Source organism: Topomyia yanbarensis, chromosome 3, assembly GCF_030247195.1.
Source record: "Topomyia yanbarensis strain Yona2022 chromosome 3, ASM3024719v1, whole genome shotgun sequence".
NCBI lineage: Eukaryota > Metazoa > Arthropoda > Insecta > Diptera > Culicidae > Topomyia > Topomyia yanbarensis.
This window is the reverse complement of record NC_080672.1, coordinates 245,063,166-245,079,952: the sequence shown is the minus strand read 5'-3', so window position 1 is coordinate 245,079,952 and position 16,787 is coordinate 245,063,166. Positions and strand designations below refer to the sequence as shown.

Sequence of the window (16,787 nt, the reverse complement as noted above, 5' to 3'; positions counted from 1 at the left end):
GACAGCAAGGCTTGTGGCCCAACATGTAGATGCTCCTTGTGAAGGGACATTATCAAAATCTTTGTTACATGATGACTTCGTGGTAACAGTAACTGATGTTTTTTACCGAACGGAATCCTAGCATGTCTTAGACGACCGCCGACACGTAGCATGCCGTGTTGATCGATGAACGGAGCCAACGGTAGAAGCATTTTTGCTCTACCACGCCTTAACAATTTTAACTCATCACTGAAACCTTCCTTCTGTGTTTGGGCGATAATATTTTGCGTAGCTTGTCGCAACTCGGCTACTGTCAACGATCCCAAAACTCGCTGAGTCTTGTCTTTCGCACGAGAGTTGTTTATAAATCTGATGGCGTAGGCGAACACCCGCTGGAGCTTTCTGAAGTCGCTGTATCTAGTTAGTAATTCATTAGGGCAATCCTGCAACGATACGTTGGCGTGCACTGAATCTCGTAGCTCTTCTACACTAGTGTGGACTAACTCAGACTGACTATTGATGTCACTAGTGTTCTGTATCGTGGACGGACCATGCCACCACAATGCAGATTTCATTAGTTCCAATGCATTAACCCCACGCGAAGCAAGATCTGCTGGGTTTTCCTTTGAATTGATATATTGCCATTTGTAATGTGCCGTTAACTGATTTATTTCACGAACCTTGTTACCCACGAAAACTTCAAGGTTAGCTGGAGATTTGTTGAGCCAGCAAAGAACAATTTGTGAATCACACCAAAGGGTTACCGCATTAAGTTGTAGTTTCATGGACTCAATCACCGTAGTGACAAGTTTCGCCAAAAGCAAAGCACCGCAAAGTTCGGCTCTTGGGATCGTAAAAGGTTTACTGCCACGCTTACTTCCTGGTTTCTTTGGTAACGGAGCTACACGAGTTTTACTACTGAGAAGATGCATTTCACTCGTATTGTCTGCCTTAAGGCTACGCAAATACACACATGCTCCGTACGCCCTTTTGCTCGCGTCTGAAAATCCATGTATTTCGAATGCCACTGATTTGTCACCGATAGAACGCCGTGAGATCCTCACTTCGTTAATGTTCTGCAATTCATCTTTAAACTGTCGCCATCTTGTCTCCTGCTCTTCTGTCAAATGTTCGTCCCAGTTTACATTATTGGCCCATAGTTCCTGAATAAAAACTTTGGCTCGGATGGTCACTGGGCCTAAAAAACCGAGCGGGTCGTAGATTTTTGCAGTGTCTGAAAGTACCGTTCTTTTCGTGTGGTAGTCTCTATCCTCATTGTTTACTCGGATACTGAACAGAAACACGTCATTGTGTGGGTCCCACAATAGCCCGAGGGTTTTTATAACTTCGTTGGAACTCCGATCTTCAATTGGTACTTGTATTTCCCTGTAAGTTTCGGGAATTTTTTGCAATAACTGTGGCGCATTAGCACACCATTTATGAAGCTGGAAACCGCCCCGATTCAGAAGAGAAATGAGCTGTTCTTGGCATTCCAGCGCATCGTGTAGCTCATCCGCACCTGAGAGAACATCATCCATATAGAAATCGTTCTTCACAATCTGTGCAGCGATTGGAAACTCTGCTCTTTCATCGTCAGCCAATTGTTTGAGGCACATTGTAGCGCAAAATGATGCGCAAGACATGCCATATGTTACTGTTGTTAATTCCAGGGTGTTCAGCTTTTCGTCGGTGTTATTTCTCCAAAGTATTCTCTGGTAGGGTGTATCACGTTCGTCAACTCGTATCTGCCTGTACATCTTAATGATGTCAGCAGTGAAAACATACTTATATTTCCTAAATCTTAGGACAATTGCCATCAAGCTATCCTGTACGACTGGTCCAGTGATAAGCACGTCATTCAACGAAAGATTGGTGTCGGAGCGCGCCGAAACATCAAATACGACGCGAGGTTTTGTTGTCGAACTCGATGGCTTCAAAATAGCATGATGAGGTAGGTAAAACCCGCTGGTATCCGTATCAACAACACGACAATGACCTAAAGACACGTATTCATTGATGAAGGCTACATATTGGGACTTCAGATCTGAATGGTATGCAAGCTTCTTTTCAGTTTGAAGAAAACGCCTTTCTGCTAGACTTCGTGAACTCCCAAGCTGCTCAAAATTATCACGAAACGGGAGCCGGACTACGAACCGGCCATTCTCTCGGCGATACGTTGTGAGGAAATGCTCAATACACCGTTTGTTCTCAGTGGTGACCGTTGGAGCGTCCGGAACTTCCTCTAGCTGCCAGAACCGCTGAACCGAAGCTTCCAAACTCTCCTCTATATCTAAGCAACTACATACGACTGACACCGTCTTGGGGGGATTTCGGTAGGGACCACAAACAATCCAACCTAGTTCGGACTTCCACAACGTGGGTTGGTCATTGTCCAATTTTAAACGGTCCGTTAGAAGCAGTTCGAAGAATAACTCCGCTCCGACAAGCATGTCAACTTTCGCTGGGATATTGAACTTCGGATCTGCCAGATTCAAATCAGGTGGGACATTCCACTGTTGGATGTCGATTTTATGCAACGGAAGAAGGCCGGTAACTTGAGGTACTATTAGAAACTCGAGTATCCAAGATGCATTTCCGTACACTGTTTTCACTTCTGTCATAGTTTGTTTGGTAGCGATAAGCTTTTCACCATTAATACCGACGATTGGCACTCGCACGACATCGCATTTGAGCCGTAGTAAGTTCACGATATGTTCCGACAAAAAATTAGATTGTGATGCCGAATCTAGTAACACTCGGCATGGATAATAGACTCCATTCCGATCCTTCACATGAACCACAGCTGTAGACAATATCACTTGTTTACTAAAACTCTTTTCTGGCATCAGGGTGCTGGAACATGCAACATTTGGAACTGATTGTGCGGGTAGATTTGGCGTTTCTATCTTTTGTTCTGGAACGTTTTCTGTCGCAGCAGATGTTTCTGCCACCACCGATTTTTCATTATGCAATTGTGTGTGATGTTTCTTTCCGCAGCCAGCAACTGTGCACAATCGTGACTTACATTGAACTACTCGATGACCTCGCGTTAAACAGTTAAAACAAAGCTGTTTATCCTTTACGACAGCTATTCTCTCCGATACCGTCATCTGTTGTAAAACATTACACTTGTTTACATTGTGAGGCTCATTGCAAATCACGCACACGCTCTCGTTTGTATGCAATGCTGTGTGTACTTTGACAGGTGGTCATGATGTGAAAGGCAGCACTTTTGGTTTGCCCATTTCGTTCGGCTTCTGTGATGTGTTCATTTCGCAGCGCTCTAACACAAAACAACGGTTCTGTAGAAATTCTAGCGTTTCCTTATATTTTGGCAACTGCTTCGGCTTAACTGTGTTTTCCCATAGACTGAGTGTCGATTTATCCAATTTGGATGCCAGGAGAGAAATCACTAACTGCTCTGACATGCCTTGCATATGCTGTTCATGGAATTCCAAAGCGTCAACGTGGCGACTACATTCCTCAACAAGCTGTCTGAGATCCGAAGAAGTTTCTCTGCTCATTTTTCTCAGATTGAGAAGACCTCCTACATGAATATCGATGATCGTTCTTTTGTTTTCATACCTCTCTTCCAATAAATTCCATGCTGCTTGGAAGTTGTTCTCGTTTAAAATTTGCTCGCTGAGAACACTTTCTGCCTTTCCTTTCAGTGTTTGCGTCAGATAGTGTAGCTTGGTTGCGTCTGGCAGATAGGGATATTTTTGCATTAAATCTTGGAACAGCTGTTTGAAACGAAACCACTTTTCATACGTTCCATCAAAGGATGGAAGTGGGACATGCGGCAACCCGAGTGGTTGATTGACGACCAACTGCTGTGCCTGTCCTCCTGCTTCGGGAACAGCTAGCTTTGGTGGTATAGTAGCTTGTTGTGCACGATGGCTGTCCAAAGCGGCACAAATCGAAACACGAAGCTCTTCGTACAGTAACTCAAAGGCAATGAAGTAGGTTTCTTGTTCACCCCGTAGATCAGGAAACTCGATGTAAATCTCGTTCTGGATAATGTTGTACTCATCATAGCAGGAATCAATTCGTCGCAAATATGTCTCCAAATGATGGACGGTTATTGCTTCTGCATTTGAGAGCGTTTCCCTTATTCGGTGCAACTTTGAGGTTACCGCTTGTCTCCTGAATTCGAACGCATTCATCTTCAGATCACTCACTTGCTGTTGTTTTTTCTGTTCTTTTTTCTTCTTCTGTGCCGACACCGGCGAATGCAGCACTTTTTTTCCACCACTTGTTTCTTCTTGCTGGTCAGCCATTTTGTAAATCGTTTTTCGTGATTTTCAATCACATATTACACTTTGCATTACCAGCTAGCTCTTGCTGGGTTTTACTAATTACTCTGCTGGACAGCTTCCTCGGAAGACGACGGCTTTTGCATATACAGGTCAATTTTCACGGAAATCGACGCTTCCTCTGTTTCCGTATCCTCGCCGTGGAGCGATACGTATTTACACAAAACTATGCTTTAGTTCGCGAAATTAAGTGAATTCCTCAGAAAAATCACTTGGTCACCGGCGACCGTTACCTCCGCGATATCCAGCTCGAAATTCGGACCAAAATGTTTTACTTTCAACTCAAATAGGGAGATTTACTGCAATAAAAAGAAACATGCCTGTTTCACTTGGCGCTGAATTTATTTTCTTGGTAAAGTTGGTAGTAACAAAGAATATATAAATGCAGGTTATATCAAAGCGAGGGGTGAACTGATTTAGATTTAAGATCCGACACCCTACATTCAACAAAACATCGAACAAAGTGGATCAGCGTAGGACGTTTGTTAAACAAACTTTTCTGCGAGGGAGTGCAAAGTTGATGCAAAAATGGAAATCAAATGCATTTTATTAATATGATGCAAATTTATTATACATTCCTAGAATGATCTGCCCCTAGGGTTAGCCCCTTTTGGACGCCAGCTAGTACTGGAGTTATCTCCATGGTCAACTTTAGCGCTTATTTTTAGATTTCTCAAATGACAGTCTACGTGGATTACTTAGAACTATTAAAAAAGCAACAATGTTAATTTTATAAAAAAATGTGGGTTAGCCCCTTTTGAACGCCTACCATTCAATGATCATAATTTGAATTTGAAAATTTTCCATTCAAGCGTGATTCTGTAGAATATCATTAGAGTTTAATTAACAAACCCTCATCACGTGACTTTTTGGACTTACTGTGTCCAGATGATACCAGTTACTGATGAGGAGAATCCGAAACGCAAGAAATGTGTACTGGAAAAATTGTTAATATCCAACAGTTGTTTACAATACTGCCCATAATCGCAAGTCAGTCCCATGTTCTATGGGATTCCATATCTACATGGGACTGGCTTCCGATTAGAGGCAGAATAGGTTTGTAGCATAAGATGGGTACTAGGAGTAAATAAGGAGAAATATGTTCCTGTTTTCACTCTTTTTTCTTCTCTTTATAAATAGGACGAGCCAGTTTTTTCGAAACGAAAAATAACAGCAACCTTTGAGGTTAATTTGTGTAAATGTAATAGTGCGCTTTGGAATATTCGGTCATTGGATATTTACATTTCCGATAAGTTGTGGAGTGTCGAGCTTGGAATCCAAGTTCCAGTATTCACCATTAATACTCTTCACGGTAATCCAGTGTCTTCTCTGGAGTGGTAGTCGAACAAAGCCTACCTTATAATTTGATGGTACGTTTAATATAAAACCAACTATGTTAGATGTGTCGATGCAAGAAGGGTCTCTACAGATAAAGAAAAGGAGAAATCAGAATTATTGTATTGTGTATGGACTTGAACACTGAATAGCTTTAACCATCCGGCACTCGCGCTATTACCAATATATATGCGTCCATCTGCAAAACATCAAAACGTTGTTGTGCACTCTGTGCATAGCACGACTTCCGGAGGTTGAGAACGATTATTAAATCGAAACGTATAAGATTACTTCAAAGCTGTACACCATTTATTGTTTGTTTGGATTTATTTTGTTCACGTAACGTAGGACATTTACATAGTATCTTGGTAGTTCATTTTTCGGTGAAATAAACAAGCATTGGTTTTTAAAAATATATTGATAATTGGCGTAATTATGGCTTTTTCTCCTAAACCCTTTTTTATTTAAGAGGTTTGCGGTGAGCACGATTAAAGACCAATAGGTCAACTAAAATCCCAAAACTCAAAAAATTCCATCAACACATTCCTCGTACTTTAGCACATTCCTCGTACTTTAGCGATTACTTGAATAAATAATATTTTTTCCTGCTTTCGGGAAAGTTTTTTCGAAAAAATCACTGTTTCAAGCTCTAAAAATTGCATTAAAAGATTCTCTACTACAAAACAAAAATTTATGCCAAAAAAAGGAATCGTTAAGGTACGAGAAAAAATAATAACGATCCATTGCAAAAAAATCGGTTGAGTGGTTTTTCTGCAATCGTGATCACGGAAAAACCATTTTTAAAAAAACGACATTTCGGAAAATCGAGTTTAAAATTTCAAGTTATGACTGCTCTTGGTAGACGAACCGCGCTTGGAAGCGCTGTAACATTCGATCTATTGGATCTCTATAAAAATTTGGGAAAATATTCTCAAGGAGTTGTACTTTCAGATATAGTAATAAATTTTTTTTCGATCATTTGAAAAATAAAAAGGTTATATTGTACGAACAGTACCCGACCAAGAGAAAATAGTTGGCCAATAACCCGAGCAAACTATTTTCTAGTATCATACCAAAACCTGGTATTGATTATTAATACCTCATTGAGGTATTAAGCAGGCATTCAAGAAACATTCTTCAATACCTGCTTAATACCTCAATGAGGTATAATACTTTATTTTAGTAATATTTATGTATTCCAGTGATTTTTGCAAAAACCAAATCAATACCTTATAGAATACCTCCGTACAGTGAATTGTGTTATTGAAAGGTTGAAAAGTTTTTATTATTATTCAGGTGTTATAATAACTCGTATCATTATCAACTAGTTATTAATAGTACATGTCTTAGACTATCAGCACCGGTGCGTAAGCAAATGCGTTTGTATTTTGATTACGCTAAACGATAATAATATATTTAGACACCCGTTTTCGCACCGGTCGTTGGTAAATAGGTTGCCAAAATAATAATCTGTTTTCACACCGGTAGTTGTTATCAGAGCCTAAAATTCTCATACCTATTCAATGAACGACGAAATTCAGAGAATTCATCTTCGTCCTTACCCTGCCTCTTTCGTCGCTAAATGCATGAAAAAATAAAACAATAAAAGCGATGTCCCCTCCTCTCTCGATTCTACGAAAACGAGTAGCAGCAGCCACTTTCGTTTTCCTATGACAATTCGAAGTTGCAATTTCGTTTTGATGCATGCTGTTATTTTGCGATTCTCATTCATTAAATGAAATTAATGCAATGTGCATCTAATAATGCAACTAGAACATAGTTAAAATGAGAAATATGCACACCGATCAGGCTTCCGTCTTGCAATACCATCATTAGCTCGCAAATCTATAGAATCGAGCATCGACAAATGAATATCATTGCTAGTGTATTTTCGTTTCTCCAGCAGTAAGGCCAATATCGAAGTTACCAGTATCACTCTGAATCTCAATGCGAAAACGAGCGTGCAGAGAGAATAATGAAAACGCTCTGCTACATGCTTGCTTTGTCCTAGCCCGTTGTCTCATTTTCGATTTCACAAAGTGCTAGTGGTATGGAAAGAAGCTTCGTTTTTTCGTCAGTTTCGCCTGGTTTTGGCAAATGAAAAAAACTTTTTCCGACTCTGGTTGTTATTATAGTTACGTTACATTTTTTTGCAATCATGCAATAAAGTTTTTTTTTTTAAATTTAATTATATGGATTTAATTCAGTGAAAAAATATAGCTAGAAAGAAAATACATTTATTTATTGAATTCAATAAAATCATTTCAGTAACAAATATCGTTCTCTTTTCCAAAAATTATATTATTGAAATGATTGCAACATTATTCGAACTGGAAATGTTTATTGAGATTAAAAGTTAATTATTGTTTGAATACAAAAAATGTTCGTTCCATTAATTTTGCCGATTGAAGCAATAAACATTGTATAATTGAATTCAATGACATTTTTTGTTCAAATATGTTAAAATTTTCTATGTAATAATAATTATGAGAATTCATAGAATTCTATGAACTAATGTTTGCCCGGCAGTTATTGTCTAAAGCACATACTACGACGGTTCCGAATCAGGAGTGCAATGAAGAAGATCTTATCCTAGATATTACGAACAGACTTGCGGTGAATGAAGCTTTCCGACCATTCAACGATTGTTTTGCGGAACCAGTTTTCACGAACGATTGGTTTCGAAGACTTTCGTTTTTTGTATTTCGAAGCCTTTGAAGAGGAGACAATACTATAATAAAAAGCCAGAGAAAGCTGGGTTTTACTAAATTATGTGAAAGCCATCTGACATACGTCCTTCGGACACTACAGTAAAATATATTCGCATGAGAGAAAATTTGCGCCTTAATCTATGTGAGAATCCTGCTATACCCCAGATAATAGATGTTTAGACAGATTTTTACATAAATTTTTAGCCCAAATGTCCGTCATCTGTGGTAATATTGCAGAGTATAGTTGGGTAAATATATCTGCGTTTTAAGAATTTTCAAAGGCGATTTTGAATCGCAGAGTAATGGGCTTATTCAGGAATACTTGGTACGCTGGACTGTACCCACTCGAAATGGAAACATTACTGTACAACTTGGGCAGAATAGTATACAGTAAAACAAAAATAATGAAGTGGTAGCATTTTATGCGTGGCTTCAATAATGATATTAACTTGCTGAAGTAAACTGCGTTGTTTTCCGAGGTTGATACACGGAGTACGTTGATATAGTCATCACATCTCGTCTAACTTAGAACTAGAATCAGGAATCAGTAGTGGTTGGCTCAAATGGCACGTTCCCAATATAGATCCGAGCTTTGTGCTTAAAAGACAATTATCAAAATTCACGTTGAGGGGGAGTTCCAAACCAATATTCACCAAACACATCTAGTGCTCGTGAACAAAAGGAGTATTGCCATCTCTTTCGTGATAGCTATGAACTGCGCTAAGCCAACAATAGTTTCTCCGGACATCAGCAAGCAACAACTAGCCGCTAGCCGGCGCTACTATCGGCCAACAGACTTCTAGTAATCGGTATATGGACTTTTCGTACACCCAGTAAAGTTCAATCGGAAATGAGCCGGAATTCTGGCTGGTTTTAGTCCATATTCCGGCTCCATTGATAAAACCGATTATAACTAAAATGTGTCACTAAAGCCGGAATGCAAATTAGAACCAGCCAACATTCCGGCTGAGCTTAACTTGTAGTATTCCGGCGCCAATAACACAACCATTTCCAATTAGAATCGGTTGTATCACTGGAAATGAAATACTAACTACAACTACATCTACTTCAAGAAATAAACATTAAGTGCGTACACTGGGGCAAATTGATACACACGAATTTGTGGCAAATTGATACAGTGTATCAATTTAATCCAACATTTTGTCATCGATACGGTAATTCCAAAGATGGAATCAAATTATCATTTACTGTTTAAAATTATAAATTTGGTTCCAATTTATCAGTATGGAAAATTACAACACGGAATCTTGCTTTCAAACAATGGTCCTGCGAGGTAGTGCAAAATTCCTAACCAGAGTTTAATATGGTAAACACTTTTAACGCAAACAATTTGAAATTCTACTAGAGCTTCGCCTGTTAAATGCATCGCTTTTTGCGATGCGATGAGCTGAAGCGACAGTAGGTAGCATAAGGTAATGTAATGTTCAGATGTGCTCCTTTGAATATGGTCGATGTACTTCTCAAATCAGTCTGTTAGGTCTGTTTGTCTGTGCATAGACCGAGCCAAAGGATCCTCCGGCGTTTATCATGGCCTGACACAGGTCATATTCATAGGAAGATTAAACAGTCGAACGTTCGAACATTTTTGAGCGTGACGTTTGCTGCTTACCAAATTGGTCGTCGAATCCACATCCATGTATCAACAGTTTGGATAAAATTCTCGGAGTAAAAACTATTGAAACAAATTAACAAAAGTAATTATCCTTGAATCATAGAATATTTCTACATTGTTCGACGTGGAATTCTTCTAGTAAATTTGTAATAAAATTTCTTGCAACAATCAATTTTATTGTCCAACAATAAATTAGTTAATTAACATTTCGTGTTACTGTTTCTATGAGCAATATAAGAAATGTTTGAATGTATTAAAATATCAATTTTTATAATGTTAAGTACTACCGTCCAACCCCGCCATCTCCTTTTTCACAAAATTAGTGAATTTTGAAATTTTATGGAGAAAGGTTAAAATTTATTGATTTTGTATTGTAATGTCATATTAGACTGTAGTATAAATTATTGTTAAACTACTGTTTTGGTACAATGAAAAAAATGGCTTTTAGTCAACACATTATTATGGTAGTGCATTCACGTTCATACATTTCACTATACACCACAACATCATATTATCCCCCGAAAATATGATGAACCACCGCCTGAAACTAGATGGTGATGATGTAACAGGTGTGATCTGTGTCCGTCCAAGTTCTTTTTAGGTATTCTTTTCTGAACCAAGCGCTGCAGAGTGTGTGGCAAACCATTATGGTCGGTATCTTCCACTTACTATTGGACCTGAATTAAAGACTTTTGCACAAGAAAAATTCACGCATTGCCTTTCTTTTTGAATCTTACTGTCCACAGTTCCATTTGTTCGCAGTGTTTCCTCATACATTCTATGCAGATTTTTAGTTTTTTGATTTGACCCATCAATCTGATCCTGAGACACATCATGACAGCTTGACATAATGCTATATCTACCAGTTCAATCCAAGTTGCTTCGATGCCCTCATTTTTACTTTCACACAGTAAATATACAGCATTATCATAAATATGTGTTATTGAATTCAAACAAATACTGTTCATTGCATCAAACGACAAAATAATTGGTGTGAATCAAGGTTTGAAAATATATTTTCATTAAAACAACAATAAACTTTTAATTTCAATAATTCTGTTGTAATTTCAGTAAACTTTAAATAAGTGTTATTTAATTCAATCATCGCGAGACCCTATTTTTTACATTTTCCTTTGCTTTGCTTCCTTTCTACGAATAGCAACGTTGCCGTCAGTTGGAAGAAGTTATCAAATATACGCACTTGCTATAAACCGAAACGATAAGTTTCCATTTCCCAACCTGTTTACGAACCGCCGGTGCGGTGTCGTCTTATGATGGCGGTTAGAAAATCGCTTTTACCCACGCTCCGGTGCTGTTAGTCTTATAGTCTTAGTTATTATTTTAGGTATTTTACCTCCTATGCAAGGCTCCTCAATACCTTGTTGTGGTGTTCAAGTATTGGGTACAGTATACCTGAAATTGGTATTCTGAAGTTATTTTCTTCTGCTCGGGTACAAAAGCAACACCTCTAATTGTTGCTATATCCCATAACATATGTTTATTGTTCGGACTGTCAAATGGTTTTTATAACTTGGCGAGATTGCTAAAATAAATGGTCAGAATGTTAAGCAAATAACTTACGTTATAGTAAAATCACTAAAAGGTTGATGAAACAATTAGTAAAAATATTGTTACAATCAACTATTGAATGCGTATGTGTAGTATTGTCTGTTTAACTACATAAGATGAAAAACATTAACACACCTCATGATTACTTGTGTCTGTTGGATTTAAAATTTATAACTCAAATTATTAAAATATTTTTGATAATGATACGAGTTATTATAACACCTGAATAATAATAAAACCTTTTCAACCTTAAAATAACACAATTTACTGTATGGAGGTATTCTATAAGGTATTGATTTGGTATTTGTAAAAATCACTGGAATACATAAATAATACTAAAATAAAGTATTATACCTCATTGAGATATTAAGCAGGTATTGAAGAATGTTTCTTCAATGCCTGATCAATACCTCAATGAGGTAATAATAATCATCGGGTATGGTCATGATTATTTATTATGGTAGTCATAATTATCGGTACAAGCTAATTCCGATTTCCCCAGTTCAAGATGGTGGGATGAGCTCATAACAATATGAAGAAAATTTTGTACTTTGCTCGATAGCGGAAATGGCTCAATTGGATAAAGCGGCAGTATCAGTGATGTCAACATTCAACTCAAAACTTTCCAGATGGCGTGTAATCAAATCTCGGATAACACATTTCGATAGCGCTGAAACTATATATTCGAGCGTTACAAATATGATAAACAATGTGAAAAATACACCAACATTGTAAGGTCGTTGGTTCTACTTTTTCCGTCTTAACTTTTTCCCTGAGTGCATATACGGAGAGTGACGACACTGTCAAAATTGGAACAATGATTATTTGTCAGTGTCATTCTAAACGAGTCGGCGCTAGCTTAGTCTTGTCACTAAGTTAATGTTGGGTTCTGATGAGACGACGTCGAAACGCAAATTCCATAATAATTTTTTTGTGTTGTTTTGCTAAGCTTCCCGTTTAAAATAATGGTTCATATGCAATTAATCTCAACAATATAAACAAGCAATAATTATGTACTACTAATACTATTGTCCTTCATAGTAACAGTCAACCAATTCCGAACATATATAGCAAGTATTTCTGTACAACTTTGGTCAAGAAACTGATCCTTCCAGCAATGAACAAGAAATTTGATTTTTGGGCACAATGCAGTAGGAATGACGAACGAAGAATGGCTAGTGGCAATTATCACCTAAACCAATCGTGTGCCTATCAGAATATTTTTTTTCCTTATGGTGAGTCAATCTTTTTCCTTTTTTTTATATATTGTAACGACATATAATTAGCAATGGACTGGAAGGTGAAGTATTTTTCAAATATTTTTCAAAGCCATAGTACTCAAGGAAGAGCAAGGGTTTGAAGTAAGAAAGTTTAGAAAAGCGTGGAGTAGGGTCAATGAACAAGCTTAGAGTTTCCCGGCTACTCAACTCTTTGTCTTCTGCAACGCAGGAGTCAGAATCATTTGGCAATAAATGCGAATCACCTGAGTCTGTGGCATGTCCGGACAAGCGTAAAGTCAATTTAATGACCTATGCTGTCGGAACCGACCGACCGGTTTGTAAAGTTCCTGAAATATTTGAAATATGTCATTACAATATAAAATATGTCATATGAAATATGTCATTACAATATAAAAATGGTATCAGAATAATGTATGAAAATGAACATCGCATGAATGGTTGAATTGAACACACAACGATGCGAACAGCGAAGAGCAGACATCAGATACGAATTTTCTGTTTGTTCGTATTATTCATTTGCGCGATTCGTTGATCCCTGGGGCGAACGACTCAGCGTTATTCGAGTCATGGGTCATTAACACGACGAAAATCGCATTGAAAATGAACGAATGATTTAGTTTGACGAAGAATATTTGCAACATTCATTTTAATTTAAAATATGTCCGAAACTATGTAATGCCATTTTTGCATTGAGGATTTTTTTGGTGTAGAATACAAATTCAAGGTACTATATATAAATCTTGAGCTATGTTGATTGCTTGTACATTTTTCGTACGTGCCATGAAAACCAAATGCAGCTTGGACATATCAATAAATGGCAATTTGAAGTAATGATAAGAACTTTTCGATAATAATCTCGAAACTCATTACGAAGAAAAACTTTCTACATACTTTCGTTTATCGAACCAAATAGCTTCGCAATTTTTCAGTTGTAGTGCCGTAATAATGACGTTTATATCGTAATTTCCGAGACCGAGAATTGATCTGAAACAAGCATTAAACTAATTACTAAGAGATAAATAATGCATAAAAATATTCAATTAAAATAGACATGGATGAATAAACCCCACGCTCCTATCTTGTATGCCCTTGCTTTGGGAATATCTTTACTGCAGTCAGTGATGACATGATTTATTTTACATTTTGTGATTAGTTCTAGCCAAACATTTGAAAAGAGGCAATCTGCAAAATAATTTTAAAAGGATTATAGCGTATGTTGAGGCAGGATCGTGATTTCCGGCGGTTCAAACTTTCGGGACTCGCACACGGATGACTCGTGGAGGCACAATCGAAAAACGGGACGCCGATGGAATAGGGCTCACGAGGAATAACTACGCACTACTAGCACAGCGAAAAACTTTTATTCACGATCTGTTCCTCTCGACGGTTTAATTGGGAAAGAGTTTTTATTACTACTATAGCTACAATTTAAACCTACGTTGCTTGAACTCTAATTTTGTGGCAAGTCCACTGACAGCATTCGGTGTAACCTTTTCTACCGACAGTGTTGAAAACTGTCAGCGTATTATTATATTGTAACTGATTGTAGAAGTGTAATAACAGCAGTGCACCTACTCGATGAAATAATTGAAACTACAACTGCTCTAAGCCGGTGTTCAATTACGTTTTACGGTGTTCAATAGGGCCAATCTGGCCATCAAATTAGATTTCACATAATTCTTCTAACTTGCGGTGAAATATTCGACCTGGACGGTATTTTTGTGTGAGGTGTACAAATAGAAACAATATGCACAATCAAACGAAATAAAATAGTATCAATTTTCCAAATAGGATTATAATGATTCTGACCAAACCTTTAGCAATTTTTACAATGTTTACATTTTGCAGATAGGCCCTTTTCAAATGATTGGGTAAAATTTTTAAATTTTATTGAATACTTTTGCATGTTATTGTTAAGGAGTAATTGTATTCGGCAATGTGATTGGAAAGAACTGCAACCTTGAACGATACAACATCTAGTAGCTATTTAGGTATTTGTTTAACTTGCCTGTGAGGATTTATATAGTCGTTGGGAGCCAAATTACGACATATTTCATCAAGCTGGACCTTATTGTAACAATCCCTATCTAAAAAAAGGAAACCATTTAAATATTTGCGCGGTGAGGCCACATGTGGTTAAACTTTACCTTGGAATAAATTATTCAATGCGTGGAGGGCACACAACTCTTTAATTTGCTTTTCGTGGTATACAGTTGATGCACCCATTTCTACAAACAAAATGCCATATAAGTAGGAAATTCTTAAATGACTTTGACAATAAAAATAAGGTAATTGTTCCGAATCGCGGCTTTTTCGAAAAGAGGCTTAATTTCTTTTGGAAATGGTTCTAAAAGGCCTATTTTATAACAAGCAATGAAAAAAATTCAGGGGGAAAGCTTTAAAGTAGTTTAAACTGGAAAAATAAGTTGTTCCCACTTACCTTACTAACAATGGCATTGCTCATGAGAAAGTGACGTTAAGGGTGAAGGTAGTGTGATGCGGCTTTGCCGCATAGTCGAGTCCAAGGATTCGAAGCGGCGCAAAGCCGCTGAGAAACCGACGGACGAGGTGGTTTTGATCTTGCTATCGAAGGGTGTAATCCACTCGATTGCCCGGTATACTCAAACATAGGGGCTATCCCTAGTTTAAATCCGACTGAGCGGCAGCGAAGTCGGTCAGCACTTGAATGAAGCGATGCGGCGTAGCCACATTCGGCAGTGACAACATTTTATTTTTGTAAATAAATACTATCCAATTGTTACTAAATAAAACATTGTTAATGCCTAATGTGGCTACGCCACATCGCTTTTCGTCATGCTAGACTTAAACTTAAATAGCCCCTATGTTTGAGTATACCGGGCAAATAAGTGGATTACAGGTTTAATTGCACCCTTCGATAGCAAGATCAAAACCTCCTCGTCCGTCGGTTTCTCAGCGGCTTTGCGCCGCTTCGAATCCTTGGACTCGACTATGCGACAAAGCCGCATCACACTACCTTCACCCTTAACGTTACTTTCTCATGAGCAATGCCATTGTTAGTAAGGTAAGTGGGAACAACTTATTTTTCCAGTTTAAACTACTTTAAAGCTTTCCCCCCGAATTTTTTCATTGCGTTATAAAATAAACCATTTAGAACAATTTCCAAAAGAAATTAAGCCTCTTTTCGAAAAAGCCGCGATTGGGAACAATTACCTTTATTTCCTTGTACAGGGTTAGTAGAGACCAAGTTATTGTAATTTTGTAATTTGTAGTTTCATTGCGAAAATCGGTTAGCTTACACTGTACATCAGGTCAAGGAAAAGTAGTTTGGTTAGTGTTAACATTTAACATTAGGAGCGAATAAAGTTATTACAAGTTTTGAAAAAATGAAAAGCGTAATTATTACCTGCACGATTACTAGTTCAGTAATCCGTATCTGTATCCGATAACTTTCATAACAATTATGTGTAAATAAACACTTCGGTTAAAATTTTTGTGACTCCTTTCCTTCATTCCTTGTCTTGAACCGGATTCAAGATGTTGAACAAAGGTGGGAACCGTTGTTTTTTCGAGAAAGTACACGAAAAGAATGTGCAATCCAAATCGTGAGTAAAAATTGCTACTACACTGATAAAATTCGCTATACAGTCATGATTCGCTGGTTGGTCCACAGCCTTGTCCAACTAACGAATTTGATTCGCTAGTTGAACTTAAAGGCCCTAGTATAAAGGAACGCAAAGAGTGTGCAAAAAGTGAAGCAGAAAAAAGTCTATACCTATCGAGCAAAATTAGAATCCAACTTTGCTGCAGAGGTATCAGAGATGTATTCCAATTGTGCTCGATAGGTACACACAGAAAAAAAAATTTTTGGTAAAAATAAGTTTTTCACTCTTAGCAAAAAACAACCAACGCATACTCTTAGGTGAAAAATAAAACTTTTATTTTGATTACTATTCTTCATTATCTTAAAAGGAAAACTTTTATTTTGATTATTATTCTTGATTAATTTAAAAGTTTTACTTTC

The 16,787-nt window shown here is 37.6% G+C and overlaps 1 protein-coding gene across 8 annotated transcripts in view; it reads right to left on the bottom strand.

Moving 5' to 3' along the window:
* LOC131692860 (josephin-like protein) overlaps positions 1-16,559 on the bottom strand; it is a 136,476-nt gene extending 119,917 nt beyond the window's left edge. For 2 of the 8 annotated variants that reach the window (XM_058980198.1, XM_058980196.1), the window contains exons 1-6: positions 16,390-16,556; positions 16,170-16,283; positions 14,932-15,012; positions 14,793-14,871; positions 13,676-13,768; positions 5,538-5,718 (exon numbers count right to left, since the gene is read on the bottom strand). In XM_058980198.1, the coding sequence (XP_058836181.1) occupies positions 5,538-5,718; positions 13,676-13,768; positions 14,793-14,871; positions 14,932-15,010 (432 nt within the window). In that variant the 5' untranslated portion in view covers positions 15,011-15,012; positions 16,170-16,283; positions 16,390-16,556. Of the gene's footprint in view, positions 1-4,989; positions 5,232-5,537; positions 5,719-13,675; positions 13,769-14,792; positions 14,872-14,931; positions 15,013-15,976; positions 16,064-16,169; positions 16,284-16,389 lie in introns of those variants that run through there. The other 6 variants (XM_058980203.1, XM_058980197.1, XM_058980200.1 and 3 more) reach the window with 6 other exon arrangements.
* Positions 16,560-16,787: the final 228 nt, after the last annotated feature.